The sequence below is a fragment of the Helicoverpa armigera genome, chromosome 9 (assembly GCF_030705265.1).
Source record: "Helicoverpa armigera isolate CAAS_96S chromosome 9, ASM3070526v1, whole genome shotgun sequence".
Classification (NCBI taxonomy): Eukaryota; Metazoa; Arthropoda; class Insecta; order Lepidoptera; family Noctuidae; genus Helicoverpa; species Helicoverpa armigera.
In genome coordinates this window covers 4,403,575-4,416,862 of record NC_087128.1, presented here as the reverse complement: position 1 = coordinate 4,416,862, position 13,288 = coordinate 4,403,575, and the positions used below count along the sequence as shown (strand labels likewise).

The window sequence follows — 13,288 nt, the reverse complement described above, 5'->3', positions numbered from 1 at the left end:
TCAATTTCTATTTGGCGGATTTAACCGTCCCGAGGACGAACACCTGTGCTTCTTTACGACGTCGCACCTGTTAAAGTCATATTGCAAGCGATATATGAGGGTTTACGCATCAACTTTGGCGCCCAGCATTTTCTACTAAATGTCCCGAAATAGCATGTTCCATCATAACACTGCCGGCTGTCACGAACGACGTTAAATATTTAGCTTTCTTACTCCCAAACTTCTGCACAAGTTCGGCCTACACCGTAATATAAAAGTAGAACTATAAATTCCGTGCGACATATCACTTGGACTTAGGACAGCGATATTTATAAAATAACAGTTCCCCAATCTCATGTCATATTTGGGCGAGAATTTATTTTGAGTTTCGGTCGGAAATATCAGTAGCGTGTTACAAGTTGCCCAAGTTCCACATAACGTAAGCCACACTAGCGAACACACCCGGCTCGGTTTTATTTCACGAGTACCCCTAGTTTTTATTGGACTTTTAACTAATGGTTTTCCAAAACAACGTGACAGCACTACTCGATGATTCATACACAACTTCTCTTTTTGAACGCACGCGCTGCCACCGATATGCGTTTTAATATTTCCAAAGTATATTTTCGTGTTTTCAGATACATTTTACATAGCGATACAAACGAATATAAGTGCAAGTGCACTTCTCTCGAAGCAATCTCTTCGCATAAACACTTCTGAGAAAATAATACTCGAGTATTGCGTAAATTTTTCTCGTCGATCGTGCATGAGGCAAACAAATGGTTTCCGTTTAGGAAATAACACTAAAAGTAGGCACATTTGAAACTGCCACTTAAATCTTGGGATCTTCAATCGCCATTTCTCTTAGCGTCTTAACAGGCCGTGGGGCTGGGAGTGGCACCCTTGTCGTTACTGGCGCATTAAAGAATGGCTACACACCCATGCGTAGCGGACGTCGATAGATACACAGATAAGGGCAGGCTTCTATTGCACACAGTCACGGCCGCCATTAATATATAGCTTCGGCGGGCACGTTCGCAAAAAGGTTCTTACGAAAATTATAGTTGTACAAGAAAACGGACAGCACATGTGGTGGCCGGCAGTGGCGGTGGGCGTGGGCCGGGCGCAGTAGGTCGCCTACAATAATCAATCACGAGTTCCTCCGCAGCCGTGATTACCATAAACTTCCCGTTTTAGCAGGACCCAGCGCGCTTCTTCTAAGCTTTATCGATTCGTCCGCGGCCATTTTTGCGCCTTCTATATATCAGTCGGTCCGTGCGACCGTCCTTTTTCATTGAAACTTGCAATTGGCAAGTTGTGGGCCCAAGATTTGGATGGATTTTGTCTAGTCCTTTTCTAACTTTTTTATTCAGAAAGAATGTAATGATTGAAGAATAAAAAGGACTTCGTTTGAATGCCAAAACTTGAATATAAGGTACCGGATTGATATTTTGAAATGAACGTTTTCACTTTGTCTTTTGTAGGGTTAGTAGAATAGATTGAAATCCATTTTATTCCTTACTTGCGTTACTATTGTCTGCGGTTCTTGACTTTTCTTTGATAAAGTTTTGATTGTTTTTATTAAAGAAAAGCGTTGGTATTACAATTTTATTACGGCTGCTACTGTGCCAGCAGGATTTTCTAGTCTTAGCCAAGGTTTTGTGGTTTTAATGAGCAATTACATTCAGATTGTTAAACTTGCTGGTATCTTATTTCACTGAAGAAGTTGGTGATATAGCAGTAATTTCTTAGTTCTTTTAAAAAGATAACCTATTATTAACATAATCATTTTTACACTAAAAATTATTTGAATTATAAACTAATCTAAATAAATTATTCCGTCCCAAAATTTTCGCTGTAAACTTGAGCCAATTGAGATACAATGCAGCATGTATGGGGCGCATGTGTGGTCCTGTCATTAATAATACACAGCGGTACATGTCCAGTGCGCTACTGGTAACGACATTGTGCACCCACATGCCCAACCCTTGAATTAATTCAACTTGTTCGAAGGTGGAAGTGAGCGTTATAAACTATGCGGTGATATCATCGTTTTATTGTACCACAAAACTTTTGATTGTATGCCAGATATCAAACTTTTCCCATCAGATGTTTCGTGATCACACGAATTATAAGTTGCACTAAATGTTTACTCGAAAATATTAATACTGTTCTCCAAACTACTTGTGATCATTTATGAGTTTCGACTTCTGTAGGAAGGCATTAGAGTTAATACTTTCGATCCCACACGGATAACAGATTAATTCTACATTAATAACACTAGTAACATATAAAATAATAATAAAGCTTGATATTTTCTGAGGTAAAAATTTACAAGTAACGATCATAATCTGACGGCAATCACTATTTGAACAACTACCTAATTTCCTATGTACGTATATAAATTTAATGGTTATAAGGCACACAGCACGCAATTCTCAAATGACGCAAGTAGCTAAAGTCGAATGAAAAGACGTAAATTACGGCTCAACAGGCCTTTCCGGCCGTTAACGATTTCTACTCGAACTTAAATTCGAAGCGTGAAAGAAATTTAATTAATCACACGTGGTACCGGCTAACGATCGACAGAATTTGTGTTTGAGCCGAGTACACACCGCCCTCGAGGGCCCGCACGCCTCGCCCCCCGCACCCCGCAACCCGCACGCTCTATACACGCCAATAATCTCGACAGTCAAATTATAATTACCTACTAATCTAGCCAAAACATTCCAATAACGGAAAATCCATTACTTCAAGGCTAACTTACTGAAATATTTTTCATAATCATAATTAACACCAAAATATAAACCTAATAAAGATGAAGCGGCAAAATTAATACATTAATTACTCATATTCAATATCAACCAGTTCGTAATCCATCTTATTCCGTGATTAATTATCCATTCACCAGACCTCTTTGGATAGTAATTAAACTCGACAAAGGAACTCGGGAGAGCCTAGGATTTCATCTGAGCATGTGTCGAGGCTTCGGCCGTCGTAAAGTATCGTAAGAAGCGTGTCGTAATTGAAACTATGGCTGCGTAGGGTGACAATAAAGCAGTGTGTTGAGGGCGCGGGTGTCATCAATAAAGGCCATACGTTAAGGCAGGCCGGTTCATTACTGCGCTCGGCGCGACGTCTCCACATTCCCATTACGGGGGAGTTAGGAGACGCGAGCGGCGATAAATAGCGGCCGAGAAGCCCTGCTTTATTTCTTGCACACAATTTAATTTACATTAGAGGTGCTGAACTGAGTCTCCTCCTGAGAGTCATATGAAAGTCGCGTACAGATTCATGCAAAACAAGTTACGAGCGGCGGGACCGCGTGCCGGAGACCTTAATCTAGTCGGTAGTGTGACAAAGCAAGCGGCGCCCCGACCTCCAACCTACTTAATTACAACTAATTGCTACAGCTTATACATGTACGTGCGTCATAAACTTTCTCGCGGGCTGTTATTAATTCTGAATATCACCTGAATTTGTCTTCTACGTTTTGGTTTATATTTCCTTGCTGTGATGAGCAAGTTTCTGATTTACGTTCATTTGTTATTACTATCTCTATCTAAGCGGAATACTCGTACATCGTTACTTTAACGAGATTCAAATTGGAGGGGGAAAATCAAAAAGTTTTCCATCCATATTCAGCATGTACGTATAAAAGACATGTAGTTTTTTAATTAAGAAAGCAATGCTATTTGATGAATAAAAATGGCCACTTCGCCGTGTATAAGCGTCTAATTTCGCAAATTGAAGCTGCGTGAACACAGCGCGACCACAAACGGCCGACACTCAACAATTACTTTAATGCAAACTGCACTCATACGCCTGTAACGTCGCTCTCGCTCATCCAATACATCGTTTGCAATTTTGTTTGAATTTCGTGGAGGAATTTTCCGGGGTGTTTCAATTCGTACATGGAAACACTTTTACATGGTTTTCCTTTGGCCGTTTCTGAGCTAATATACAAATTTCATTATACGTTTCAATTGGGCAAACTGCGGTCGCCGGCCGCTCACAATCGTTATATTCTTTCCCCTCATGTTCGAGTGGCTCTTAAGCGTGATACGAATTAGTTAAGCAGCGAGTGGTCGGTAATCGTGTGTTTGCTTACAATTGCAAACGCCGCTAATACCGCTGAGTATCTGCCAATATACACTTTGCTCGTTTTGCTTTCAATTTAATTGGTATTTTGTTTGTTCAACTATTAAATTGGATTATGTTAGAAGTTATCCAAGTTGTTTGTCGTTCTCCGCTGCAACTAGCGTCTAGCGGAACTGTTTCAAAGTTTACATAGTTTTACTTTTTAATTTTGCGCTGTTGATTATAAAATCGAGTTGTTTAGCGATAGATAGTTTTGTTCATTTAAAACTCCTTATCTAGTTTTAAATGGATCAACATTTGTGGTGTTTGAATATTTGTGGCAATAAAACGTTTGATGTAAAACGTCTTGGTGGTTTCGCGTAACAAACTCGTCGGCGGCATCGACTGCAATCGATTTCCCAGAAATAGCCGTGGGCGTTTGACAGGCTTCCGCGGCGCAATGAATGTTGCACGCCGCGCCGCCCGTGTATGCCACCCCTTAATATTTAATGTCTAACTAACATTTCTATGACGGTGAATGTGCGGCTGTAATTTAAAATTCAACGTGAACGTCACACGGAGTATTATTTCCATGTCTTTGGTTGCATAGTCTGTATGCACTCGATATTTGTGCAAGGAAATGTCATTCGCTCCATTTAATGTCTACTTTGTATTTGATACGGTAAAGTGAATATGTTAGTAGGTCTTTCGAAGTTAAACGGATGCTATTTTTAGAGAGCCTCTTTAGTTTACAGTCGAAAGCTGTTATGAGTCATGTCATAAACGTTGATAAACAGAAACCATTTTATATTTCATCGAGATGGTTTATAGAATATTTGAAAGGGCACTGAGGCGAGAATTCAGCGTAACATTTGAGAATATGGTATCGTTATAAGCGTGTGCAGCGCGGTCGGGGCGCGGCGACATTGCAGGTACGCTCACCGACGCGACGCGACGACTCGATCGCTTATATCTGATTTGAATTTCGCGCATTACAGGCCATCAAGGCGCGTCCCTCCTCTTCACCCTCTCAGTAAACACTCCAACACTTTAAGTAACCGTGCCGAAATTCTACGGAAAACGTCGACTCGCGCTTATCTTATTTCTTCGAACAACAGTTACGTAAATATGGAAAGAGCTCCCGGGGTGCGGCAGAGTATTTCATTATCCGTGACCTGTTGAGCGCAAGATTTGTGACTCATCTCCTTTACGTAACGTCGTACGTTGCTTGTAGGATTTTTCTTTAGAGCTATCTAGTTATCTCAGACATTTGTGTACTATGTACATTTTCGAGCTCTTAAAAGCTAACGCACAGTATTTATGTCAAAGTTTTGCTGTGCTATTTTTAAAGCTGGAGCATAAAGGTTTTATTCAGAAGTGATTTCTAGTTTCATTGAGCGAGCTTCACGTGAACTTACTCTTAGAATTTTATCTCGGTAAATATGTAATTCTGGAGCTCTTACCTTGCCTCCGGTTCCCACGCTCCGGCTTCCGCTTAGCGGCAATCAGGGCCAGGCTTGCGACGCTCTGTCAATACGAAGGCGAGAGGTTTCCCTGATAAACTTATCTAGCGAGCACGTCCCCCTCCCCCGCCGCCTCCCCTGCATCCCTCCCCTGTCGTCTCCGTTTATCTCTCACGTATGTTCGTACGCTACGCCCGCACCACGTTACACTCCAGCAAAGTTGCTTGCTTAGTACTTTCTTGACTTTTTATATCTACTGGGTTAGGCCGCTAATATAAAAATGTCGGTGTAAGGTAATCCGATATCATGAGAATTCACAAATTATGAGATCAAGATTTCAGGAATTAAGAATAATAATTTCTTTTCTCCAAAAAGTACACTCAATAAATAAAATATATACAGACTTCCTAAACTATTTCATTCCCACTGTATCGAGTAGGCTGTTGTTTCTTTGTTTAGTTTATTTTCAGAAGGAAGTCCCTAGCCTCCTTCTATCAAGCTCGTTTCCGAATTCAAATCAAAATGCCACTCGTTCATAGCGCCAATTTATATTCGTTTAGGAAGAGCTGAGATATTTTATCCTTTTATAAAGTTGTCTATTTGGCCGGCTGCCCGTAGTCCTCCACAAGTATCTCAAAGTAAAAAGAAATAAAGATGCAAAGAAACAAACGCAGAATCTTATAAAATGCATTTAACGTCAACACACATGCGAGTCGTTCCGAAACGCGTGTAGTTTAGAACTATCTTTATTTTGAAGTTTCTTGAGATAGGAAGGAAGCGTCTGGAATTTGGAATAATGTCTGCAGTTGAGTTTTCTTTAAAACCGGAGCATCGAGCGAGTTCGCTCACTGCGCTACAATTACGAGCACCCTGTACTTGTAATGTATCGTTTTACAACACCGTCGCTTAATCTAAGCGTCTTTGTTCTAAGGCCCGGTAATAACTCATCCGAACACGCAATATTACATACCACAATACCGATACAAATGAATAAAATGCTAATAATTACCGCCTTTTATCTCTCCAAATGTAAATGTTTTACCTGAAGAGTTCTTACGTTTATTCAAATCATTTATATTCAATTAAATATAGCTACATTATTCTCACAACAATAATGAAAAATTGCCATTAATAAATTGTAAAAACTTTATAATTTATTAATGTATGTACTACAAACACTGTGCTTTCAGATGAAATACAAAATCAATGTTCTTAAAAGGTAGGCACGATTCTTCTCCGTCGAATTTATTGACATTACTGTTTTACCTTAAAAGGTTTTCACTCAAAATCAATCGAGCGAAAATTTAATGACTGCTTTCAGATTCGTATTAATTCACGTTACGTGCGAATGTTCAGCCGAGGTGGTGGAGCATAAAACGTTGTGTTTTCTCGCGAAACAATTAAATTCCTCATACATCGATGGTATTAGGAGCAGGTTTCCGCGAGGTGGTTCGCCGGGGCCGCATTAAGCCGCGCCGCACTCAAGCACATCTTAAGTCCGCTCGGTTAAACCGAGATCTTCGCGTCGGTGTCGAATACTACTCGATCCAGCCGGATCGATATATCGACGGGTGGGCGCGCCTACCTAGCGGGGGCTAAATACAATTTACCTTTGTTATTTTTCGTGTCATTAAACTGCGTCGCGATCTCGAACGCTTGATCGGGATTGCGAACTCCGATGCGAATTGTTTGTGAGCTTTTGTTTCCCACTCCGCTCGCCAGCGACGCGACATCAATTAACGTCGGATCCCCTCGCTGAATTTTCTTCATGGCTGTTCGTATTATTGTAGGTAGATTTAAAACGGAATCATTTTCCGCCGCTGATTACATAGAACAGATTGTGTTTTCGTGTTTCGTCTCGACTTCTCCATTCAATTAGATACACCGTGTTCCACGGAGGTGCATGTGACAGTATAACAAACGATGTTTCCTATCTGAGTTTTAAGTTAGGCTGGCATTTATCTGGCATGTCCCCTTGGTTGCGTGTTGCCGAACAAATGGGGGGTGGCCACGGCGCTGGCGGCCGCTGCTGGCGTAGGCGCCTGTTCATTTGTAAAGCTTTATCGCCCCTGACAAATGGCGACACTCACTATTTTTATGTCGCGGACGATCGAAGAATACCGTTCATGCTACGGGACGATTTAGCGCCGATATTCGTAACACAACCACTGTGTTTTGGTAGAACAACACTTCTGTTGCAGTATGTTTTAAAGCAACATCTCAACTTTTTTACTTTCATCGTATATCTAAGAACGTGCTTTATTATATGCTGTCGTAATCTCAGTCCCCAACTTTAATATTACGTGTTGATTATTCAGCCTTATCTAGGCATAAAACTTGGTGGAAAGACACTCAGCGCAGTAAAGCCTCGCTCACTCACTTCCCCACGTTAATGCAAAGGCACGTAGTTCCATGTCGACGCAGAAAGTTGTGCAAAGTGCACAAAGTGCGCGAACGGCGTGGCAAAGCCTTCATTTGTCGGCTTGTGACGGCCGCGTGACAAATGTGGACGCGAGTTTATGTTCCCTCCCCGCGGCGAACGGGGACACGTTGCGATTATGCACCACTATGAAAAATGTAACTCCAGCGAGACTTAATGTTCCGATCTGTTCTTACCTCATCATTTTTTAAACCGTCTCTGAAAAATGAACAGCGCCCGAGTCATTCATTCGGCCGGCTTTAATTTAAGCCTATATACTTTTCTGTAATGTCGGCGCTCTGTAGCGAAAATTCTATTGCTAGAGGTTTAGGTTAGCGTAGATTGGGTAATTTATACTTGCCTCCAGTCCCCCGCCCGCCCGGGGGAGGAAGATACAAGTACTGAAGAGAGCCATACTGTTCGTTAAAATTACTTAATGGATCGATTAAACGTAGGGTTTAATTATGAGGTACATTAATTTACTTTGGTTTTCGTAGTCCGTAGTAGAGCGGCTGGATTACGTTGATGCTTTATTTAATGATGGCCTCGCTTAAATGTGCCAATATTATTTACGGCTTAATCCACTTATCGTTGAAAAATGTGTATATTTTTAAAATGCGACATCAACAGGTCTCGTCTAAGGTTTCGTCAGCAAACAAGTTGTAAGATTCGACATAATGATAGCGAATAATTACATCAGACCTCGTAAAATTTGTCGTGCTGTATAATAAGTATTCAATGATAAGCTCCTTGACTTGGTAAAGCAAATTAAAATTCAATTTGTTACTCGAACCGTGAAGCATAACGGATTGTCGACCGATTTCGTCGCCCCTTTTCTTCCATAATTTTGCGAGTCACCCGATCTTGAAGATATTTTCTCCATTCTGCTGACTCCAGTTGCTGAGAGTACAAACAATGAATGAAATACGACAGACATGATAGCGGAAATAAAATATATGATGAATTGAAATAAATTGGAAATCACTGATTGATTATTATTTTACTATTACTTATTTTCATTTCAATACTGTTTGAGTGCTCGATTCTGACTTGTTCGATTGTTCATACTCAAGTTTTAATTGATATTGGCCAAAGTCACATGTAAATCATGTGACTTTGGCCAATATCAATTACTTAATTCAATCAAGATTTTTACTTGTGCATTACTTATGAATACAAAATATTTACGAGAGTTTTGTTTTTGTTACAGGTGGAATGCAAAAAAGCACAACCGAAAGAAGTCATGCTCCCAGCAAACTTGGCCAAGACGAGAGCCGCAGGGCGCGGCGCGTACGGTGAGTTGCTAGGTAGCGGCGTGGCCGGCGCGGGTGGCGTGCGGTACGCCCCGTACCCGGTCCACGCGCCCGCGCAGCTGCTGGTCGGCGCGGGCGCAGGCGCGGGCGCGCCCGGGGCCGCCGCGGCCGCCTACCGCCGCGCGCTAGCCGCCCTCCGCCCCACCCCGCGCCCCCCGCGCCCTGCGCTCGCGCCACTTGCACTACCACCACTCACCTACTCTGTCTCCGAACTCCTGAACGCCCACGCGCTCGACATCCAGACCCTGTACTCCCCGCTCACTCACACCACGATCCCGACGCCTCTGCCCCTCTGATCCGCGATCCTCTTTCAGCAACACCCTCATCACCCTTTCTAAACGTTCACCCGCTAGGGCTTCTATGATCAGCTCCTTCGAATGATTCTTGATTGCATTCCTGTTCGCTGAAGCAGCTTTCCTGTCCATTCCTAGCTCTTTCTTACATTCCTACTCTCTTCTCCTACCAAGCCAAAGTGACAACTTTAATGTACTTTAAGGAAACTGATAATATCCAAAGTGTCTTATTTTTAGTAATTGCCATTAGAGAATCAGTTAGTTAGCAGATTTTCGAAATGTGTACCAAAATAATTTAGAAGAGCTATAGAATCAGTTCTTGTACAATAATTTATATAAATATTCATACATTTTGATGAAACGTAGAATGAAAAACTGGATCAATTTTGCGTAGGGTTGATAGAGAGCAATATTTTTCTACCAGGTAGTAGGTGCTTAATTCTATTTGATTTACAATACATACATACTTATATAGTTAGAAGATTATAGTATTGAGCCTGGTATTTTCTGATTTCTGAGTAGCTTTTTACTATGAAATATTTACGAGGACCTTTAGGTCTCGATGATTCTTGCCAGTTTGCTACACATCCATCCATGAAGTCACTAACTTAGCGCCAGAGCATAGAGTGTCATGACTTGCGGACGAGTGGTGGTGTTGTTTGACTATATTTTCATAAACTATATATTAAATCTCTAGCTCTACCATGAATAGCTTTACTCCTTGATGTCGGCTTTTCAAAAATGTTATCAGTGGAAGGAAAGAGGTACCTATTATGTGGATGTTTCTTATCAGTTTTATGGAGATCATTAGACATTTTATTTATTTATGTTGATTTATTTACAATATTGTTTTGTAAAGAAATTATTAATTAGGTAAATCCAAATTTCCATTAAATTATTGTGTGTCCATAGTACTTGTGATAAAATTAGGTAATTTATTTAATTTGAATCCTTACTCTTTACATATTTATTTATATTATTGTGCAATGCAATTACGACTAAACATATGTTCACTATTAGTTTATATTTTAGTTGTATACCTTCCGACTCTTCATGATTAACTGTTAATGGTTTAACAGTAAGATCTATCTTGATACTCCCAATATTTGTATTATCATACATAGCTCTCGTAAACTAATAGTATTAATTGTACTTATTAACTTATTAAGTAGGTAATTTTGGTAGCATTTAGAATTAATAAATTCATTTCTAAAATATTTAAAAATGTCTGTTTGTTTAACATGTTTAGCTTTAGACTAACAATGTGTAGAATAGATTAACATTGTCAAGTGAAGGGTTATCATCCACTACGATGATCAAGTTTACTAACTTACCCCATTATTTGGAGCCACTTTAGAAAAATGTTTGAAAGTAGTATGCCATTTAGAAATATAGAATGCTCTTTATAAATATAAATTAGACATAGACATAATATTTCACCATATATAGCCAGTACTCGTAAGCTCAAAATTTTTCGCCAAGCAAAATAGTGTCTCAAGGCACATTATAATACTCTCAATTTATATAATACATATCTATATTAAAAACACATATATAATGTAAGGTTTAAGAATCGATCGATTTATGTAAATGTTTTTACATTTCTAGATTTCATGTGGTCATTGGGTGCTCTTCCTGACGGTAAGTTGATTCACATTATATTTTCAACAGTCACTTCATATCTATACCCTGCATCTGTCAGACCATTCCTCACTGTTCGAAGCGAACTAAGCTCGTATACGACACTCGTAAGCGGACTATTGAAGTGCTAATCGGGGTACATGCCAAACAGGCGATGCCAGTAATGAATGAACTCAGTAATTCAGTTAAAGTGTTGGTTGGCGGTGTAGATTCAATCAATGTTAGAGTCGCGCTGTGTGCGCCGGTGCCGTGTCCTGCCGTGATGGATCGCCCGCCTGACAGATACACTATTTTGATTGGCAATAATATGATAAACGATCCGGTATAGTAATCATAGCAGCCGTAGACCGTCCGGCCATCATTCATTTTACATTTTATATCCAACTCCATTTTGTTAACGAAACTCATAGTAGGCGCCACGTTGACTACCGCTGTACTATGCGTTTCACATTAGATTTTATGACATGTTTTGATATAGAGTAGCATTTGTTTGTTGATAATTCAGTAAGTTTGTTAATGAAACACACTAGGTATCTGTTACGGCAATATGGAGCCGTCGTTAGTCCACTTATACTGTGCTACATTAAACGATGTTTACAAAATATTATCCGCTGGACATTGTCCAAAGCAATGTCGTACCGAGCGCGTGCGATATACTTGCCTACCTTTTATGTGACGGCTCTATTTTAGAATTGGGCCACCGGGACACGTGTTACATACCGAATGTTTATATCGGCACATGAATCACTATCGGCGACGCAGTATTTAAAAAGCAACGTTTCAAGCGACATAAGCCGAATGAAAGCATGCGATTCGGCGATTAAGGTCCGCTTCCGACGTCCCGGCAGCGGCGCGACTCACTAATAACTTGTGTTTGTTTGTTGTGCAGGGTTTCCAGCAGCGTACGCCGCCTACGCGGCAGGACGTAGCTATTCGGGCTATCCTAGCTTCGGGCTGCCATACCCTGCAGGTAATCCCCTGGCGAGCTTGCACCACCAACTGTCCGGCAATCACTACCACCACCTGGCGACTCTCCTGCCATACCACCCGCTCGAGCTCAGCGGGGTTTACAATGTACACGCCATGCATCTGTGAACTCGCGCCGCGACAATGCATTCCACTAACCGCTAACGTCTATCTCGCAGTCGACACCGACCCGCTTACTACTGACATGCTGCTCATTTACAAACTTAACTACGCATACGCTAATTTTCGTAATCTGCTGTGGTGACTATGTCCTAACTTCCCATTTCAACTAACTCGCCGAGGCAAAAGTTCGTGTGAACTCTCACTAACAACTTTACTAACAAGTTAACACCCCTAACAATGACTGAACCATCTAGATAAATCTGCCACGCCGTCAATTACAAAACGTCCATGTTTTGAGAAATGCTATTTATTGTTTATCTTCAGAATTTTGTCGAGACAATCCGGCCAATTGCGAGCGCGTCGCTCCATGTTTACAGACGATTCGCCCTAACGATTCTCAAATGCTACGCGTCGAGCAAACAAACACTAGTGCAAACAGAGACTCGCCTCCGCCGAGGCTCGGGCGTGCTCGGGCGTGCTCGGGCGAGCTCGGGCGTGCTCGGGCGCCCCCGCCCTCCGCTACTAGTATCGCACCATCGCCCGCTCCTCATTAACAGCGAAAGCTTTTAAAAGAGATTTAAACAGATTCAAACAAAAGTACAGAAAAAGTGACGTCCTTTTTGTGGTGACTTCTATGTAAATCTCGGGACGGACGAAAAAGAATTCCCACTAATTAAAAGTAGTCCACCGGCTTCCAGTCGATCCCGTCGAATGAGACTAGAATGTTAATTTTTATGCGGTTCTTATTGTTCTTGTGGGATTGGTGGGTAGCGGGAGGAATAACACTAGAGTAGGCCGAGCGGCGGGGAGCGCGCGAGGTGCGAGCGGACCGCAGCTGCACAAACACTCTTCGCGTTATTTGTCCACACTCCGTGTTTGAGCTGCCTCCGCTCCGCCATAATTACGCCACTAAGCTTTGGCTTTCCACTTTTTTCCCGGGCGGGGCGTACGCCGCGAGAATTTTTCGGTTGGACGCAGACGGCCTCTAGGAACGTGAACACTATTGGAAAT

The 13,288-nt window shown here is 41.5% G+C and overlaps 1 protein-coding gene across 10 annotated transcripts in view; it reads left to right on the top strand.

The window, feature by feature from the left end:
- The window catches only part of Rbp6 (RNA-binding protein 6), a 439,678-nt gene that overhangs the window by 409,301 nt on the left and 17,089 nt on the right, over nucleotides 1-13,288 (top strand). For 6 of the 10 annotated variants that reach the window (XM_064036408.1, XM_064036404.1, XM_049839597.2 and 3 more), the window contains 3 exons: nucleotides 9,152-9,236; nucleotides 11,156-11,188; nucleotides 12,078-12,158. In XM_064036408.1, the coding sequence (XP_063892478.1) occupies nucleotides 9,152-9,236; nucleotides 11,156-11,188; nucleotides 12,078-12,158 (199 nt within the window). The remainder of the gene's footprint in view (nucleotides 1-9,151; nucleotides 9,237-11,155; nucleotides 11,189-12,077; nucleotides 12,159-13,288) is intronic. The other 4 variants (XM_064036405.1, XM_049839598.2, XM_049839599.2 and 1 more) reach the window with 1 other exon arrangement.